The sequence below is a fragment of the Centruroides sculpturatus genome, unplaced genomic scaffold, assembly GCF_000671375.1.
Source record: "Centruroides sculpturatus isolate CEXI.00-Female unplaced genomic scaffold, Cexi_2.0 scaffold924, whole genome shotgun sequence".
In the NCBI taxonomy this organism is placed as follows: domain Eukaryota; kingdom Metazoa; phylum Arthropoda; class Arachnida; order Scorpiones; family Buthidae; genus Centruroides; species Centruroides sculpturatus.
In genome coordinates, this window is record NW_019385278.1 from 143,794 (window position 1) to 164,958 (window position 21,165).

Here is a 21,165-nt window from a genome sequence, read left to right on the forward strand (position 1 = left end):
AAATCATGGCTGTTTGGAGGACGTGTATGGACTACGCTGCAGAAGTTCCCAGCGAAACTTCTGCAGCATAGTCAAAACAACCTTGGTAACATGTGGGTGGGCATTATCCTGCAACAGAATGATGCTGTCTGTCTACATTTCCGGGTGTTTGGATTTGATGGCACGCTTCAATTTTTGCAAAGTTTCTATGTACCACTGTGTGGTAATTGTGGCACCGAAATGTGGTAATTGTGGTTCCAGAAAGTCAACAAGCAACGGACTTCCATAGTGATGTTGATGCACATACGACTCACCAACCTCACTTCGAGCATTTGGAAGGTGTCAATTATAAAATAAAGTCAATAGTAATGATAAAAGTTTAATTTATTTCTTGTCACTTATTTGCTGGTTTTGACCTGTAGAATCCTCGAAGTTGGAAGTAGATAGAGTATAGTTTTTACTTGTTTTTAACTGAAAATATTTATTTTTAGTGATTATTGATGTATATCGATCCCATTGATTTCTAATTATAGAATGTATGTATGTTGTTGTCTTAAAGAAATTTTGCATTTTTGAACGTCAAGAAGTTTGATAATAAGCACCCTGTGCTAACAATAGCTCATTTGTTACATCAGTGATGACTTGAATTTTATTTCTATTAATCAATAAACAGTATTATATCAAGTTTATAATTATATCTGTTATTCAAAGATAATGACACATGCTCTTATTAAAGCATTCTTTTAATTTAAAAAATTTTTACAATAAGTTTACATTATACAACACTAAACTTAGTGTTGTATATTTGTTTAATTATTTATATAATTTAATTTGAATTTTTCAAATTATGTTGTATAATTATTAATTGGTTTATAAATTGTTTTGTTTTGTGGGCTAGTGTGCAATAATTTTCACTGAAACTTTAGTCCTGAAAATATTTTGTACTCCTGTAATCCTGTACTTTTGATTTTTCTATTTTTCAAACTTTAGTTGTGAATATGTTCTATAGAAATTTTACTAAAACTTTTTCCATATCAGAAGTAGGTGTCATCTGTAGTTGGTTTTAAAAATTAGATTGATATGTATAATTTTTATAGAGGCAGAATTTTGTATTGTTGTCATAGCTTATTTAACTAGAATTCAGAAGTTTTAAATTGACATCGTTCATATATTTTATACGTTTACTTCAAATAAAGTATTTTTGAATTGTCAATTTATTTTTTATTTTAATTGTACAAAATGTAATGCCATACAGGTAAGAGATGACTATCTTCCAGTTACAACAAAGCAAAATAGAATAAATGCAAGTAACCTTCAAAATTATTATATTTTTATCATCTATACTAATATTATAAAGAGGTAAAGTTTGTAAGTTTGGATGTAGGAGGTAATCTCCAAAACTACTCATCCGATTTCAAGAATTCTTTCATCAATATTTAGAATGGACCTTCATGGTGGACATAGGCTGTATATTATTCCATTAAACATTTATATAAATTAAAAGATATCATCTAGGTAAGCTTTATATTTTTAGTGTCAGCGGGTGGCGATAGGTAACTGCATGGCGCGGTCACGTGCTGGCGAGATACACGGTGCACATGTCCAAACTTGTGATATACAAAATTACATGTCGTGACTGGTTCATCATCACCCAGAGCAAACTACTGAACCTAAAGAGATGAAATTTAGTACACAGTTAGGGTACATCATGAAAATGCATACTAAGAAGAGATTTTTCGAAATTTTCCTGTGGGGGGAGAGGATTAACTCTTAACCTGAAGAACGTCTTCTACTATACTATTTTAGATGTGATTTTTTTTGTTTTTATAGTAACAACTAATGTTGAGAATCTTAGTGAAGTATTGAGGGAGGGTTATTTCTATCAAATTGCAAATTCCATGCAGGTGAAGCCACGGGTAACAGCTAGTTAGTAATAAATTTATTTTTAATAGTACAGTACAAGATAAAAGCAATAAAACACATTAATATTTGTCTGCTTTTTCATTTACAGTAATCTAAATAAAAAAATTACCAGAATAGATTAATTTGTTTATAAATTATTTTCCTATGATGATACATAATAAATTAAGAAATTTGTAAGGGAAAGTTGGTTTTATTTTATGGAACTTATTAATTTTTTTGTTACTAATGATTTAATGAATTTTATTGATGAAAACATAAATACTTTTTATATAAAAATAATAAAAACTTTTGAGTATCTTATTGCTATAATACCGTGGTACACTTTAAACTAAACTACATAATTAATATACCACACTAATGGTTGTATAAATATTTTACAGGTTTTCCTATCTTGAATACAACAATTGATAAATCTAGAACTGGAGGAAAAAAGAATATCCAGTTATGGTGGATCACAGCAGCTGCTGTTGGAGGTTTATTAGTAATTGTTAATATTTTGTTATTTTTTTGTTTTCAAAAAAGAAGGAATTGGAACCAAAGAGCATGTGCAGGTAAAAGATAAGTTAAAATAAAAATTGAAAATATAATAAATGATAGATTAACATATTTTATGTTCTTTAAAGTGAGAAGAGAGAGTTTAATTGCTGGTTCAACTGATAAACCAAAAGAAGTGATAGGTTTACAAAAATTACTTAGTAATAATGGTAGAGCTTTCTTCTTTACTGCCACATTATCACAGGACCACATAACTCTTGAAGATTTCCAGGTTAGTTATAATTTCTATTTTATATATAGCCATTTCTCTTATAATGCAGTAAATGTATTTAAAAAAAATCATTACTCTGTAGAATTTTCTGCAATAAAAGTAACAGAGCTAATAGTGATAAAATTAGGGGCAGAACATTGAAAACCTAGTCTTAGAAAGCATTTTTTTTATTTAAAGCTTTTTTTCAATATGTACAGCTTTCCTATTTTTGCCTACTACTTGATTCTTATAACCAGGATATTTACTCATTTTTTGGGAGGGATGCTGTATTAATACTTTGTGTACTTTTCTTGATAAATCTTGGGATAACACCATTCTACACATTAGTAAACTGGGGTAAGAGAGAAGATACAGTGCATGGGCTTTGTATATTCATGTGCAGATCATTTTTCATGATACCTTAGGAACACAAAGCATATTTATGTTTAAAAAAATTATTTATAGCTAAGATTTTGCATTTGGTGATTTTATTTTCCTATTTATCTTTCATGTATGAATAAATTTGTGCATTAGGAACATGTGCTATAACAAAAAAGACTAAATGTAAAATCAATTTTTATGTATAGAATGACAAAAAAATTATTCTCAGGAAGTTAACAAAATATTTTAACTGAAAACTAAGAAAATAAAAAAGATGAAGTTGCTTCAAATAGTAGTAACACAAAATGAAAAAATTCCACAAAGAAAACTTGCTGGTATATAAGTTCATAAGAAAGGGATACTAAACATCATGCTAATGGAAGAAATACTTATCAACTATTAAATTTGATTTATCATTTGATTGTGTGTGAATCTAATTTGTGATATAAATTTATTTTGATGTTTTGTAATATAAAACTAAACAGAAATTGTCTCGTGTTCAGGAGTCTTTTTTGTAATCCCTTAAGAATAGGGGGTGAGATTTTCCTGCCTAAAACAAGGGAACAAAGGAAACTGTGTATGGTGGGTCAGTACTGACCAGTGTGTGTCTGGTAGAGAGTCAGTGTTATGCTTTGTTGAGTGTCGGGTGCTAGAGTGTTGCATACTGTGTGAAGAAAATAAAAAGTTTTTCTGTTGTGTTACAATTGTTACAAAGAAGTTGTGTACCTGTATTGAGAAGTGTAAATAAGAACATTTAAAACATTTTTCAGCAACAATAAAGCAGAAATTAAATGAAAGAAATCATCAATGATAATTAAGTATACCAAGAATTTGCCTGTTTGAATTGCCTGTAATAAGCTAGCTATAGCCACATGTTTTGATACTACTGTAAACAAATGATGATAAGGGTCTGATCTTGACCTTGGATTTGGTTTCTAAAAATTTGTAAAATATTCTGCTTTAGAATTTTTTAAAATTTATCTGATGTACTTAAATGAAAACACACACACATATATATCTCTTTTTACATAAATTTTGAAAATTTTTTGATATTTATATCATTATTGGAAATAAAATGTCAGAGAATTAGTCTTCATTCAAATTTTTATTTAATGGGTTGTTACAAAATATATATCAAAGCATATTATTAATATAATAAGTAGCATTCAAACATGTGAAATAATTAATATTTTATATATGTATAATTACAGGTAAGAGACAGTAAAATTGTGTGTGAAGAATCGACCAATGCCGATTATGCTCGAAGCAGAAAAGGAAGTGACGAAAGTAAGAAATTACTTAAAATATCTAAACTTTATATTAATCAGAAAATATTTATAATTTGTACAGTTTCCTTGTTACTTTATTGCAAAAATAATACATGATTGGAACCATATATAGCTATAATATCATTTATTCTCAGAAATTCTGTCATTGGCTAATAATTCTGAATTCTCTTGATTTCAGGTATTATTGATTCACAAAACAAAAAAGTTGAATATCAATTTCTTGTGCAGATTTAATTGCTATCTAAAATTATTTTTTAATTTCTCTCTACACAGGTTTAAACAAATATAAATCATCAAGAACATTTCTTCATAGATCTTTCAAAGTATATGCATATTTTATCACATTTTGATTATTTTCCTCTTACCAATTGATATACATTAATTTGAAATTAATTTAAAATTTAATTTTTACTTGATGTTTTCATCTCAATCTGTATAGTCTAGATTAGATTGAAATATGAGATGGAATAATATACAAATTATGATTTGTTTTAATTTATTTATCAGCATAGAGAGATGAAAACTGAATACATTATAATATGGAGGTTGAAAATTAATTTGAGAAGATGGAGACTAATGTTATTAGTGTGTTAAAAAAATAAAAAAATCAGTATTTTTAATTATATATATTTATATTTAATACATTTTTACATTCCATGCATTCACAACCTGCTAGAGCCCTTAGAAAAAAAGCTATTTGATTATAAAGAAAGGCAAAATACATAAAGAGAACTTTAAGTCAGATTGGAATACTTTAATATAAATGTTTGTTTTGAAAATAAAATGGCAGATTAATGCAGTGATTCTTTTAATAGTTTACATTTTTTTCTATTAACATTTTACATTGTATGAATTACTGTACTTTAAAGTATAAAAGCATGAAAAAAAGCTTACATTTCTATTCTATAAAATGGTAGCACCAAAGATGAATGTGATATTTATAAAATGAAATTCATTGGAAATAATAACTTTTTTAAATGTCACAAATATTAAAAAATTACATAAATTGTTTTAAAAGTTGAAATTTTAAAAGGATACTCATGTAATTTGTTGTACTTTATGAGATTTTGGAGAATAGAAAGGCTAGGAAAGTTTTTGTTCATTATCCACAGATGGCAATTGAGGTAAAAATGTATTAATTACTATTCCAGTACTAGATGCATTGTCTGCTAAGTACAGGTGTCCACTAAACCCAGGTTTTACTGTATACTAAGAAATTATCATTTTATTAATTAAAGAAGTTTCCAAACAACATCAGTGATTATTCTTGCACTCTTTTTTCATCAATAGCCAAACAGTGAGATTGAAACACCTAGTAAAAGAGTTTAGGTTTTACACCAGTGTTGTATTACATAGTTTCATAAACAACAAACTTGCAACGTGCTTGATAAGAAAATGGGATCTTTTTCTGTTACAATGAAATTCATACTGCCGAAGTCTCTCTCTCATCGACATGCTATAATTTTGGAATACGCCACTCACTTATGTTAATTAATTTAAAATATGTGACTTATGCCATTTTTGTATGGATGTCATGTATCAAAATATTTGTTGACAACTTTCTCATTTAAGTGATACAGCCTTACATACAAACAAGTATGATAGTAAAAAGCATCAACATGTGGTAAATTGCCAGCTGTACACCTAGAAAATGCAATGTTTTTTTAACAATTGCATTGAATCACATTGCTTTACTCTAAGCATAAAGTATGCTTGTAAATCAAAATTTACAACTATTATTGTATAGACTTGAACATATACAATTTAGCAACATGTCTAGAAAGAACTTTTACTATTTCTTATAGCATATGTCAAAAGTTTACTCATTTTGTACAATGTTTGCAATTATATATTTTATATGTAAGCATTAAAATACTTCCAGAATATATTCCAGCAGAGGAAATAAGTACCGAAATAATGTTTCAGCCTCATTACGCCACTTCTTACATCTAAAATCTTATCTTACACATACAGTACATGGTGTTAGAAAAACATTTGGCATTTATATAGTAGACAGTAAACATTTCACCCAGTAAAAAACCTCAGTAAACATAGATTGTGAACTCAACCATTTCTGAGATAAATAGTCTGAGCAGACTTGAAATTTTTAAGAGTTTGCAACTGTAAGAGAAGATGCCAAGTGTGCACAGTAATAGGAGTAGGATACACAGAACACTTGTAAATATCAAGGTAAATATTGCAAGACTATTCTTTTCACATATCATGTAGAAGTAAGTCAATCACAAAACTAAGATACAAAGTTGTTAATATCTTAGAAAAAGTTGAGTTACCTATGTTTAGTAAGGTATTTTTTAATCTATGTGTATCTATCATACAAATGCCAAATGCTTATTTAACATCCTGTAGAAACGAAACTTATTAATCGATTGATTTCCACCAGATCCGTCTGATAACGAAGACGTATACGTAAAGAAAGAATCCTCAAACATAGAAAACGTCGACTGTCCAGATATACTCAAGACTTACTATTGGGATCTAACAGATAAGGTAATTAATCGCGTTACTATAAATGTTTAATCACAAAATTGTATTTAATACAAATCTTTTTGTTTGTAGGAGATAGAAGTATCCAATGACATTTTAAGTTTACAAGAGTTGGACACCGATATACACAAAGTGCATAATTTAAAACACCACTGTAACTGTTCGTCGGACGAACTACTCAATTCAGACGAAGGCGGTGTTAAAACTTCAGAGTTGTTAGTTCACACGCAAAGGACTCACTCTCTGGAAGAAAGTTGACACTGAAAAAAATCAATAGAATTATGGATCTTAATAATGTACATTGTAAAGAACATGTATAAAAATAAAGTAAGAAACAAAAAAAAAACAAAAAATATACCATAATATATTCAGTAGCATAAACAACAGTTAGATTGCAAGATTACAATTAGCTTCCAGAAAGAGAGGTGTTTGTATTCTCATACAAAATTCCTGAAACCTGACACCAGAAGTCAGTTTCGAGCTCATTCATTGACCAAATTTTATCTTGAATTTATTTCTTATTTTGTTGTCATCCGTTGACCGGAATTTTTCAGAAATATGTCGTTTGTATAATTGTGATATACAATAATTGCTATTCGTGAAATCGGCACGTGTTAAAGGGTGCTTGGGATCAAGAAAATTGTTTTCGTTTTTTTCTGGAAATTAGATGAGTGTTCTATATAAACTGTTTTATCTCATTCGTATTTCCTTAAAAATGAATGTTATCTGTTTTCGAAAATCCAAAAGGATATGTTTTTACTATATTTCATAGAAATCCACGTGCAATAAAATTGATTTTTATACATTTCACGTTTGTACGAGTTTTATTTTTTAACAGTTTTAAATTTCGCAAACCGATCTTCTCGCTTATTATAAATGGGGTCGTGCTCCTCTATCCACTCTGATGTGAAACACCCTTTCACCCTTCCGGTGGAAACTTTTGTGAAGGCGCAGTTAACAGACTGCATGAGGAACTATTGTATCTCGATGCCCTCTGGCCAATAACATAATTTTTAAGTTCTGGCAGTGTCACCATGTGAAGCTCGATAAAGAGCTCGGCTCGGGTTTACTTCCTGGCACTTAGTTAATTTTTATGGTAGCAGTCTCGATACAAATTTGGCAAGGATCGAAGCAACACATAGTCATATACTAAATTACGTGACCTACTTAACGAGTTAAGTATCACTGGATTGATCTGTAATTCGGATGAGAGGTTCCACACATTAACGTCACGAGTTTCCAAACCTTCAGAATTATCGGACGATGGAGTGTCGCTAATACAGTCTTGACAGAACACAAGCCACGATTTAGCTCTAATTTCCATCGTATCAGAGCCGACTACTGCGAAAGATCGTCTCGAACGAGACCGCCCAAATGGTTCATTATTAGTTAGTGAGGATTCAAAGATCTTGGTATCTTTTTACTTTAAGGTGTCACGATCTTTAGAATCCTCATTAACAACTTCCACAAATTGACATTCAGTTCAATGTTTATTGTGTCGTGACAATGGTGTTATTCTCGATGTAGAAGTTCACCACCTTGCTCTTGGATCAGTTTCGTACATCCGCAAACGAGGATCTACGAAACCGATCCAACATGGTGCAGACGCCATTTATCCCACGAAGGTCACTAAGGGTGCGTTTACTTCTGAGTTAACAGCGCTAATTCTGAACACCGGATGTGACGTCATTAGCACGTGTATTCGTGCTTGCTTGTCCAGTTCGAAAGTATACGCATACGCTAACAACAAGTATGGCGGTTTCCAGCATCAATAATATTGTCAAAGCTGCTATTTTAAATGTTACATTACAGTTAGAATTACTTGATTCCGAATCGGACGACGATGATCTTATTATGAATATAATTGTGGAAAAAATAATAGAAGAAAAAAGAAAAGCAAGATCCATAAAAAAGATAGAAACCTTTGTTGAAGAGACGGTCCCTTTTTATAACCTAACCGATTTTAAACAACATTTTAGACTTACGAAAGAATGTTTTGAAGCTCTCCTTAAAAAATTAAGTTCAATTTTAGACACAAAGGGAATTACTGACCCTGGAAGACGACCTGTGTCTCCTCAAAAGCAGCTTTTATGCTGCTTATGGACATTGGCAAATCAAGAATCATTCAGGTTAGTTTATAATATATGACATCAGATATAGTATATGAGAGATTATCACATTATACATATATATATGATTGATTTACCCAGTGAACAGATGCAACGGTGCTCCATGACGGTGCTCAAGCGGCCTTTGTCAGCGCGCGCTGACAAAGGCCGCTTGATCGCGTTGCTACGAGCAACGCGATCAAGCGGCCTTAGCTGTACTCTGAGTAACAATACTGATAATAAAAAATAAGATGGGCTTTACGCAGTTAGGTTTAGTTTACTGATTTTAAGACTTAACTGTCTTAAAAATGGGTTGATTTAACCCCATAAACAAAATGTTTGTTTGTAGCGCTACAAACATTTTGTTCATATTTTGCGTCTGTTCACATTCTCTTCCAAACCGATTTCTCTGTATTGATATACAATACTGTAGTTTCTAAATGAATAGCATTTAAATTTATTAATTACCTGATATAAGACGTAAGTCATAAGACATATAAGTACAATGGTATAACTTAGTTTAAAATTAAAAAAAAAATAATTGATATTAAACACAGTATATATANATGGTTCATTATTAGTTAGTGAGGATTCAAAGATCTTGGTATCTTTTTACTTTAAGGTGTCACGATCTTTAGAATCCTCATTAACAACTTCCACAAATTGACATTCAGTTCAATGTTTATTGTGTCGTGACAATGGTGTTATTCTCGATGTAGAAGTTCACCACCTTGCTCTTGGATCAGTTTCGTACATCCGCAAACGAGGATCTACGAAACCGATCCAACATGGTGCAGACGCCATTTATCCCACGAAGGTCACTAACTGATGTGCTTTGGCGGTTTTCCACGATCTACCGGCTAAGGTCACTTTCGTAAGTCACACTCGCGCCCGTATCAAACAAAAAAGTTTTATCGGTAACGCATTTGAAAGACAATCTGTGTTGCTCGAGGATATACACTGTGTACGTCATTAACTCACGGTAATGCGTTTGGCGTAATAGAGGCTGTCTTTAGACAATACCGTGAGTCCCGATCGTCTTTTTTTACATTTATCTCAATATTTTCCACGTTTAGGACTGGCGATCTCTGACGATACGTCCGTATCTTTCTTTATTAACAATTGTAATACTTTGCGGTTGGTCTTCACGTGGTGCAGAGAGAATTACAAATGAAATTAATTGTTAAAGTTTTAGTGTGTCGACGATTGGATTCTTTGTGCCAGAATCCAAAGGTGGAAATAGTCGCGGCGAGAGTCGTATATACAGACGATTTTGAAGAAGGATGTAGGATTGACGGAATAAGGACACCCAACACGTGGGCCATCTGCCGATGGGAGGTATCTCCCCGGGGGAGGTGTTTCTACGGGAGACTGGTCCCCACTCGAGAGTGGATTTAAAATTGCAACTTGGCGACCTGACCAATTACGTTACATTGATTACAATAAAACGAATAATACTATAAATCATAATAATTATTATATTCTTAATATTAACTATTTTTTACTATACGATAAGTGCTCATTGTTAGTGAAAAAGTATTAAAAATTTATGATAATAATACAATTTTTAGCGGGCCCTTGACACTCGGGGGCCCAGGGCCTATTAATATCCAAGTAGATCCGCCCCTGCTTAGACCACGTGCATCGAATCGGTATAACAGCCTATCTACGGAGCCTTATATAATATCAAGACTAAAGCATTCCACTTCGAATATTACCGAAAAAACGCTTAATTCGAGGAAGAAGAAAGAATTGACGCAACTACTGAACTCGCAACTGAACTTGTCTGTATCAGTTCGTCCAATCGTAGAAATTACAAATACAAAATTTCGAGAAATTGAGAAATTTGTTCTGTTATGACTTTTCGAACTTCAAAGAATAAAAAAGCGTCGACTGCCGAGATAATTCTGTGTCTAATTGTGTAATAAGTGCACTAGTTTTCTTTATCTTCGCGTTACGCGAGCGAAGATACGATCGCTTATCGACTTCACTTCGTATATTTAATCATCGAGTAATTCGGACCGATTCGATTTCTCAACAGAAATATGCTCGATGGCAAAATCGTTCGCCTCGTCTTTCGAAACGCCTTATTTCTTTTGATAAAATTTTCTAAAACGAATAAACTCGAGTCACTCGTTTGTTAGTTAGAAAAGGATCATGGAAAAGAATCAGGTAAGATTTTTCTCTCTACCTCCTCCGAAAATAGTCTTAAATGCAGTAGCGGATTATACAATAGGCGCACTAGGGCTTCGTCGTCTCCGAGGGGGCCTAAAAAATCACATAGAATAAAAGATATTAACCTAATCTGAAACTTTAGCCAACGTTTAAAAAGTGTATATTTTGCACCGCGGCAAGAACTGTGACGTAACTCGTAAATTGACGATTTTATTTCTTATATAAGTCGACACTTTTATATGAAGGGCCTTATAAGAAAATTGCGCCTAGGGTCACAAAGGAACATAATCCACTATGCTTAAATGAGGTTTTTTATAAGTGTTTCTGCTCCAGTTATACGAGTTACGTGTTAAAAACGGAACGGTCGAGAGAGGAATGTGTGGATTTATTCCCGCACGGAGAAAATTTAGGAATTGTAGCAATTTCTTTCCCCGTAAAATTAACGCTGGTTTTAATTCGTATGCCTTTGTGTCCTTATTATTCAATTTGTTATGTATTAGTAGGACTTATTGTACTTCTGCAAATTGAAGTAACTTATTCAGAAAAAAACAATCTTTATTGTTCACCCGTCACCTCGTTGACGGGTGAACAATAAAGATTGTTTTTTCTGAATAAGTTTCCTCAATTTTCAGAAGTACAGTACAATAAGTCCTACTAATACGATACGTTCTAGTAGACATTTATATAACAAATTAACACTGGTTTCACTAACAGAAAATAAAATCTTTCAAAACAAAAGACTGGAATTGTTGATCGTCCTGGTTAAGATATTATTTTATCTGGAGTGATATTAAACCATATGTTACATAGCCTATTTTTTTATTATTAAATTGTTAATGGGCCACTTAATACGATGGCCCTTTCGGTTACAATCGCAGAAAAATTTAGATAAAACGATCAATGTGTAAATTCTAAATTAGTGCGTTCGACGCGAATGTCGCGTAGGCCAAGTACAAATGGCACATTTAGTTCATAAAAATAGTTGCATGGGACAATGGACAAATATCGTTCATTAGTTTCTTTTATGTTTGTACAATATAATTTGCCAATATAGAGGGCATGGCGAAAGTAAATATACCCTCGTATCCCCTCTGTCAATACTTTCCATATTGTCCTATTAATGTTACTATTAAATCTATTTTTCACCGCTACCAGAAAGCTGGACAGCAGTAAAAGATAACCTTTGAATTCACTATATTTAAGGCAGTTTGCTAAAAAAATGCTTCGTTGTATTTAATTGTTTTATTTATTTTTGTTTTATCTCGTTTTGTTGTTCATTTTACTGAGTCTTTTACTTTATTGTTGTATGGGGGTAGCAATCATTGTCTAATCGACATTGTCTAATTGTAAAAGAATAAAGAATAGGCTAAGAAGTCACGAATTTTCTATTGTTTGTTGATAACCAAATTTGGAAACCCCTCGGGTACTAGGAAAACAGCAATCCAGACGAAAAAGTGGCGAGTGCTCCGACTGCCCAATGTATTGGCGCCGCTGGTCACCAGCTAAATAAATGCGTATAATGTGCCAAAAGGTGTCAAATTTATACCTTCCCGCGGAGAAAATTGTCTATCGAAATATTTTCCACGGTGGGTATAATTAAGAAAACTTCAGACACATCGAAGCACTCGAACTATCTGTTAGAAAACTTACAATTTAGAGTTCGCCATTGCTTTAAAATTGGTAGATAGTTTCGAAACTATTCTCTGTATAATCCGAAGGCGGAAGCGATTAAAACGTAAACCTATCGTACCGTGGAACCGGGATCGAATTCGGGCCGACAAGCCCGGAAATTTTTGGAGGTGGTTGTTCCAGATAAGTCGAGCCCCGCCCCTCGCCAACCGCCGCACATCGTGGGCTTGGCCGAATCCATAATGGGATTGCTTAAAAAGACCTTTTAGCACCCACTGGGAGGAATGTATTGATACTGTAGTTCATACCAGAGAGAAATTGATACTTATTACTATTATTACTACATGAGCCATTGCCTCCTATTTTTTGTTTATTCACAGCTTTATCATTAAATTTCTATTTGATAAGAAAAACTGTATTTTTTAAAAATTTGTTTAATCATTCGATTCGAAATATAGTATGTCCCGAGTTTTCACTTAATTACGAAATGCATCAAACGAGAACACTATAAAGAAACAAGACCTTGATTGGTTAGGATTTGTTATGACGTATAGTCTAGAAAGGTTAAAATATACAGACCGCGGTGACGTCAATAGAAAGAGCACGTAATTTGATACTTGTATTATTATTATTTTTCTGTTTGTAATTCGATGTACTTATAAAAATGTTATTGTTATTATTTGTTTATTAGTTTTGCCGAGAGGGGGCGTAAAGAGAATAAAGAAAAGAAAGTGACTATTTTTCTTTTTTGTTTTCTTTTCCTTGTCTTTGCCAGTCTCCTGTCTCATTTCGTCAGCGAACACCAAGACATTTTGTAAATACAGTCGGCCCCCCTATAACACTGTTGATTTTTCCGTTTTATATGAATTCCATGTTGTACGAATCACTTAGATTTTACAAATACGTGAGCTATTCACAGCCCGACACACGTATTTGTAAAATCTAAGTGACTCGTACAACATGGAATTCATATAAAACGGAAAAATCAACAGTGTTTTAGGGGGGTCGACTGGGTAATACCCGAGTAATTTGTTCATTAATATAAAGTTAGACATTGGACATTAACTATCATTCTAATTTTATATACTGTATTTAATTAATATAGTGTCTTATTGTTTATTTATTTACTGCCTTCCTGAGACTAACAATTGTTCAAACCATCTCCAGCTGGCCACCATCTGCCCTTTACAACGACGTCACTGGTCCGAGCCTCGGCCTGTCTTTGTAAATGGCCACGGATGCGGACATTTTTACGTAAATTTAACGTCATTCTTAGAATTCATCGTTATGAAATTGACGAGATGACGTCAAATTGACTGAAACGCGCATATTATTCCAATTAAACGAATATGCTCGTAATTTACCGTTTTTACTTTTCCAGTCGTTACGTATCAGAGGGAAAGTATGGCGATCGATCAAAAAAAATGAATCCCCGAGATCTTTACATTTTTGAACTTATGGCACCTTGAAACGCCGAGAAATGCAAAAAATGGGGTATTTTTTCTGTGTGCTTGAGTGCGTGAGGGCACTATTTTGTTCACCCTGTTTGAAGCTTAATAACTCCTGTGCTTTTTATCGAAATTTTCTGAAATTTTGCAAGGAGATTTGTGCATTAGAGGAATCGATGCTATTAAAGTTTGGTGATTAAAGATCGAGGAAATAGGAAGATAAAGGGGTTCGCGCGTATCTCCAGTAGGGTCGGACTTAATGACGATTTTACTCGTTATTATTAGCATTTACAACTTTTTATAAAACTCCCCTCTACCTTCAAAATAAAGCTATTTGCCATTTTATAAACTTATGATACGTTAATTAAAATGTAAAAACAGATGGCGCCACTAAATGTTGCCGGGAAAGTTAAGCAACTTGTTGGATTTTTTAATTAAGATTTTCCCACTGTACATACTGTGTAACTCGCCTGAAAAAAAAATTAATATAAGGAGTTATACTTCCGAAAGTTTTAGTTCTTAACTGGGCAGTGGTGCGTTATAGCTTCGTGTGACCCCGGGCAAATTTTAATTAGGGGCTCCATGTACTGTACAGTGTAGACTTCAAAAATTTTTGTTCGGGAAATTTTTAGGGGAATCCCACGGTATCTTCGTTTTTTTAACGTGACTTTTGCTTTGTGACAATGTACTCTGCACTTGCGCCAAACTAGCAATCTAGGCTCTCCGGATATGACCGAAATTTAAATTTTGATATTCTTACTACAGCGGGGCCGGATTAAACCACTTTAGGGCCCTAGACATTTTCTTCTTACCAGGCCCCATCCCGGGTCTTTCAATTAATAAATCTTGTTAAGTTTAAAAAAGATTAGTTTGAAGTCTTCTGTTGGTGGGGGTTCCAGGCAATTGTCCTTTTTGCCCATAGGATAACGCGCCGCTGAACTGGGGTGACAAGAGATAGAGTAGTTTTTAATTAATATTTTAAGCAGAAAGTAACGATTAACGACTCCATTTCGGATCATTTTGTATCATTTGAATCAATCTTTGATTCACATTAAAATATTTCATGTCTAGAATTTTGACCGAGAACTCCTTTCACACAATCACTTGATCTTAATTTTATCTTATCTAGAATCTTTCGTTACTTTAATAGATAAGGGCAATTCTAAAATTTGCGCATTATCGAATCACTTGACTTCCTTTGATCTAAATCTTAAATTCTCGATAGATATTATGTCGTTGACTCTACATTTCGTGTTCATAGTTCAGTCTTCTCGCTTAAATTATTGTTTATTTACTTTCCTCTTTCAACTGTTTAATTTTTCAACTATTGCTCGAGCAGTAGTAAGATTTTTATATTAAGCAATAGATACACTATATATAAACATTTAAATTAATACGTAGATATTTTGCATCTCCCGAAAGCGCTATAAAATATTCGACTTTTCACCGATGAAGTCCTTTCGTGAAATCACACGTAAAATAAGTTTAAACTCTTTCTATCACGTAAGCACTAAGAGGGCCTCTCTTTAGCGAGTCCATTATGGATTTGACTAGGCCTATAATGGAGCAGTCAAATGGTTATGAACGGGACCCGACGTATACGGACAGACAATCCCCAAAAATTCCTGGGGTTTTTCCATCCAATCCGGATTCGATCCTGGATCTACCAGAGCATTACGCTGTCATCTTAATCATTCGGTCATCTGGCCATTAATTAACATTATATTATTATAATGTATTACGTTTTATAATTTTGAATTACAGTTATACGGCTTATACCCAAATGGAAATTTCCTTTCCAAATCCCTCCTCCCAAATTTGATATAATTGAATTTTCTAACAATACTGTATATTATTCGTTTTTCTAAAGTTATTCTATTTTTCCTCCAGGAAATTTTTTTATTTCTTCAAGGGGTCGTGGTCGTGGGCGTGTGAGATTGTGACGACAGCTGGAGATGCTTGCACGTCACCCAACGCATAAGATTACTACGTGACTTTTTTAAAAATACAAATCGGAATATTTTTGATTAGAAATGAACAAATCGCAACATCTCGGGAAAATTTTTCCAATTGTGACAAAGTGTTATAAATTCGGAAAATCCTAAAAAAAATTTGGACTTATGGCAACCCCATGTAAGATTAACCGCAAGACAGAAGTAAAAATGTTTGTGATAAACAACAGGTTTTCTGCCTCTTTTTCTATTAACGAACATTTTCATACTTCTGAAAAAAATAAAAAAAAAAAAACTAGAAACGAACAAGTATTTATTTAAACAGTTCTAGTGGGACAGGTCTCAAAATACTCAATTTAGGCAGACATACAAAAAATACGCTGCGCGAACACAAAACAACGCATCACTGATAAATAAACTAATGATCGAATTGACGCCCTGGGTGCCGCGGTGCACAGTCTGGAAACCAATTTATTCGGGATTTGCATATTAGAGAGGTTGCGGCTAACGTTTACAACGCAAAAACGTGTATCGAACGTCGGACGTTCAGCGCCGCCTTCCCTAACCCTAGAAGTTTGACAATGACGTTTGGAACGTCGAGCATGATTCCGCTGACGTTCCGAACGCTATTGTCAAACTTGTAGACTTGTAGGCTTACAGGAAGGCGGCGCTGAACGTCCGACGTACACGTTTTCGCGTTGAAAACGTCGGCCGCAATCTCCTTATTATCTCTTGGATCTGTAAAAGTTTAATTATAGAAATTTGAAAATTACAAGCTAGATAAGAGAGATTGCAGTATGAGGATCATTCAGTAAGACGAAAAATTACTGAGAGATTTTCTAGGGAGTTGCAATCTAATTTTTCGTGAAACCGAACAGACAATCTCGTTTTGATTTTGGGTTCCTCGGAGGACGATACTACGCATATCTATTAAACAGGCTATTCGTATTAGATTCATTTGTGCGTTCCTTAACCGATACAACAAATTTAGGTGCTAATTAATTGCGCCTGTATTTAAAACATCTCGGCATGTGTATTGAAAGTACGGTATTAAACTAATTTATTCAAATGTTTCGTTTCGAGTACGAAATAATGTCACAAAAACGTAAACAGAAGTTAAAGAAGGTCAACAGCCGATAGATAAATATTGACGACTGGCAATATTGTTTAGAAATTCATTATGGCGCCCTCTGTTGGATAATCGCAACAAGGATTAAGCAATAATTTATATATTTTTTTAAATGAGATTTTTTAAACTGTAATATAAAACTATTTAATATATAACGTAGAAATTTTAAACTTAAGTGCTAAATTCAAAAATTATGTAAAAATATAGGCGGAACCCTTTGACATTTGATTCGACGATGACAGCGATGTTTTGACGAATCGTTTCCATGTGGTTACGGTCGACTGACACGAAATGTCCGAAGTCTTATTGATTTTCCATGGGTTATTATGTATATAATATAATTAATCGATATAAATTGTCTATATTGAAACGGGATTTATCATGAAGCGCATCGGATTGCGTCGAATGGTTATCTTAAAGATTGTTTTTTCTTATCGGCTTTCAGTTATCGACTGAAAACGAGAAAGAGAGAATGGAGGCGGAAGACGAACAGCTGGTCGACCGCCCCCCCGCCCGAACCACCAAGTACATATATTTGGTTACGGTCCTCTCCGCCGTCGGCGGTTTCTTGTTTGGTTACGACACTGGCGTCATTTCTGGTGCTATGCTTTTTTTGAAGGAGGAATTCCAATTGGAACACACGTGGCAAGAGATAGTAGTCAGCAGCACCATTGCGGCGGCTTGGATCTTCTCCATCCTGGCCGGTTTCCTCACCTCCGGGATCGGCCGGAAGCCCGTCATACTGGTGGCCAGCTTCGTCTTCACCGGAGGCGCCGTGATGATGGGAGTGAGTCGGAGTAAATACGTGCTTCTCGGAGGGAGGATCGTGGTGGGAATCGGAATAGGTGAGAATCCTTTCTCTCCCTTTCTACAATTTAAATATGTAAACTTTCCTTGTGAGTTTAATTTTGTTGTTTGTTAAGAGTAAACGAGACAGATAGAAATGTGATAAGATGCAACTTATCTTGTGTTGTGTGAAATTGCATTCTGATGGTTTGGTAAACTTTGGAACGGTGGGGTGTTCCTTCGGTAAGAATTTGCATTGTGTCCGAGCCCGGGTCGACCGAGGTTCCGTGCCGTCCAAGGCGACCCGTAAGCGAATACTCTACTTTTTGGAAAAGTTTGTTCTTAAGTGTGATTAAATTTGATAAAATATAAAAACAGGTCTGAAAGGGATACCGTTTAAATCTTTGGTAATATTTAATACGAAATAGTTGTGGCTGTCCGTTTTATTTGAGTTTACCGATTTCTGAGGTAGTGTCGTGATATTGTTTCGGATAACTGGGGTTCTACTGTAGTTTTTTATTTAAAGAATTATTTTAAAATGTATGTAATTTTAATGAAAATGAGAAAACAGATAAATGTTAAGAGATTGCATACGTAAGTGTTGGGATATAATACAGCAAGTTTTTGACCGATTAGAAAACTGTTTGACAGATGATTCAAATGTGTAACTGTAAATTCAAACATTTGGATAAAATTTTTCTAATTTAAAAATTTTTCACAGGATACATTTTTGTGTTAAACCTTATTTGCTTGGTTTGTATTTCAAATATCTTCAAATATATTTCTCAGTAAATCAAAGGTATCAAAATCAATCAAATGTGAATTTGATATATATGTTTGGATATCAAGTAAACAAATGCTTTGATCATAAAACATATTTCTGATTTGATGACAATCTAATTCAATGGGAAACCTTTGAACTAATTTAATTTTGATACTTATGTTAAATCTTTTCTGAAAATCATCACTTGGCTGTGAATCCTCTAGAATAGTGGTGTTCAAAACAATGACTTTCAGACAAATCTGGCATGTGGTACAGATTAATCTTGTCTGCAAAAGTATTTTGATATATCATTTATAAATGATAGAAATAGGTCCTACTTTTTGTATATATGGAATTAGAGAGGTTGCTCATTTGTTTATATATTTAACAGTTGTAACCATTTATTTTTGAACATTCTATCCAAATGTTTAATCTATAAATTTTTGAAGAAAATATCTATATCTTTATTATTGGCAAATTGGCTAATTTGTGAATAATAATAGAACTTGTAGATAAGAGGCTCAATCTCCACTCACTTTGCTCTCTTCACTTAACCTCTGCAGGGTGGCCTCCTTTGGCTCATCCCTCTTGCTTTACTCTCTTCACTCAACTTCTTCTGAGGATTGCCCAACCTCTCCATTTCTCATCTATCTTGACCCCTTATTCCCAATATATATTAATAGTATTTATTACAAAATTTCAGGATAGTCCATCAATTCCCAGTGCCATCATTTCTACTTTTTTTTTTCCTTTTGATGGAAAAGTGTTGTGACAGTTTAAGTATTTTGTGTATGGAGAGTAAATATACATGATATTTAAGGCCTTCTAAACTTATAACTTATGCATAATTTGGCCTGCCAATTAAAAAGTTTGAACACTACTGCTCTAGAATATCAGAAAATGCAGAGGAGGAAGAAATACTGTATGGCAGCTTTGGCATATGTTTTTTGGTGATTGTCCTTAATCACTAAAAACATTTTATTTTTGTGATGTTTTGTTTTAGCTAATGTTTGTTTTTTGTTCCTGTATTATATAGAGTGATATATTACCGATAATTTGGTATATATTCTTTATTAATATAATATTGTAGATGTGTTTGTTTGTTACAAATTATAACATTTTATTAACATTTGAATTTTTGGTTTTGGTCAGAAAAAAAGTGAGCCCATTGTTAAAGTGCTCATGGCTCATACTGGATATGCATAAAAAAGAGGTTCTCTTAGTGCCCCAGGGAGTTTTGAAAAATATATTTTTTATATTTATTAAAACATCATGTTTTTCTGTTTATAAATTTATATATTTTTATAAAAAATAATAAGTTTTAAATCTTGTAGATTATATAAATTTATACATGATTTGACACTTACGAAAGTGCAAGTCAGAGTTATGATTTCTTAATCAGTACTGAGAGTTTTTAATAATGTTTACAGTTACTATTTACTATATTTTAAGTTAATTATGAGGTTTTGTAAAATTCAATTAATAAAAAATTACATTAGTTATTACCAGATGCATATTACTGAATATAAGACCTTTTAATGTATTTTTTAATTATACTTATATCCAGAAAATAAGCATAACCAAGCCTTTATTTCAGAACAGTGCAAAATTTACAAGCAGAACATTGTATTCTTTATGCAACAAAACAGTTGGAAAGCAAAAATGTATTCTAAATTACATCAAACTAAAAAACAATAAAGCATTGTCATAAATCATTTTACACAGAAAATGATTAATAAGGCATGTGCTTGCCTCCTGCATGCACATACACCAATTTGCTCTTGCTGATTATAGTGTTGTTTATCAGCAGTTGGAAGCAAAGTTCATTCTCCAACAAGTGGCATCTTGAAGCTTCTGGAGTCTTTGTGCAGTTGATGAGATATAATTCATCTCCCTAGAACATCTTGCACATTTAGGTGTGAAGATCTCGCTGGCCATTCCAGGAAATAAATATCTTCACTTCCAAGAAAGTCATTGAGAGTGCAGACCATGTGTGCAGGCATTATCATTCACAAAAATGAAAGCTGTATACCAGCATTTCAGAAAAGTCTCACATAGGATTCCAAAACATTGCCTCTGTATCTTGCATGGCATCCTTTGCAAAAAATGTAGAGCTCGGTGTGGCCATTAAGCATAATGCATGACCATGATACCATCACCTGCAAACTGATTTCTTTCCACAGTGTTAATAGACCATGTCAGGTTCCCCACTGTCCCAGATTCTAATCCAATGAGAACTATTCTGTTGCCTGTATTTGGACTCCTATCTACGGATTAGACAATTATGCTTATTTTTTGGACATGTGTCAATAATTATATTTAAAACATTATCAACTTATCTTTTTCTATTACT

The 21,165-nt window shown here is 33.1% G+C and overlaps 1 protein-coding gene across 3 annotated transcripts in view; it reads left to right on the forward strand.

Annotated features, from left to right (window-relative positions):
* The first annotated feature begins 11,053 nt into the window (after positions 1–11,053).
* Positions 11,054–21,165, forward strand: part of LOC111637100 (proton myo-inositol cotransporter-like) — a 50,043-nt gene continuing 39,931 nt past the window's right edge. The window contains exons 1-2 of one of the 3 annotated variants that reach the window (XM_023382516.1): positions 11,054–11,102; positions 17,709–18,108. In XM_023382516.1, the coding sequence (XP_023238284.1) occupies positions 11,088–11,102; positions 17,709–18,108 (415 nt within the window). In that variant the 5' untranslated portion in view covers positions 11,054–11,087. Of the gene's footprint in view, positions 11,103–17,436; positions 17,592–17,708; positions 18,109–21,165 lie in introns of those variants that run through there. The other 2 variants (XM_023382518.1, XM_023382517.1) reach the window with 2 other exon arrangements.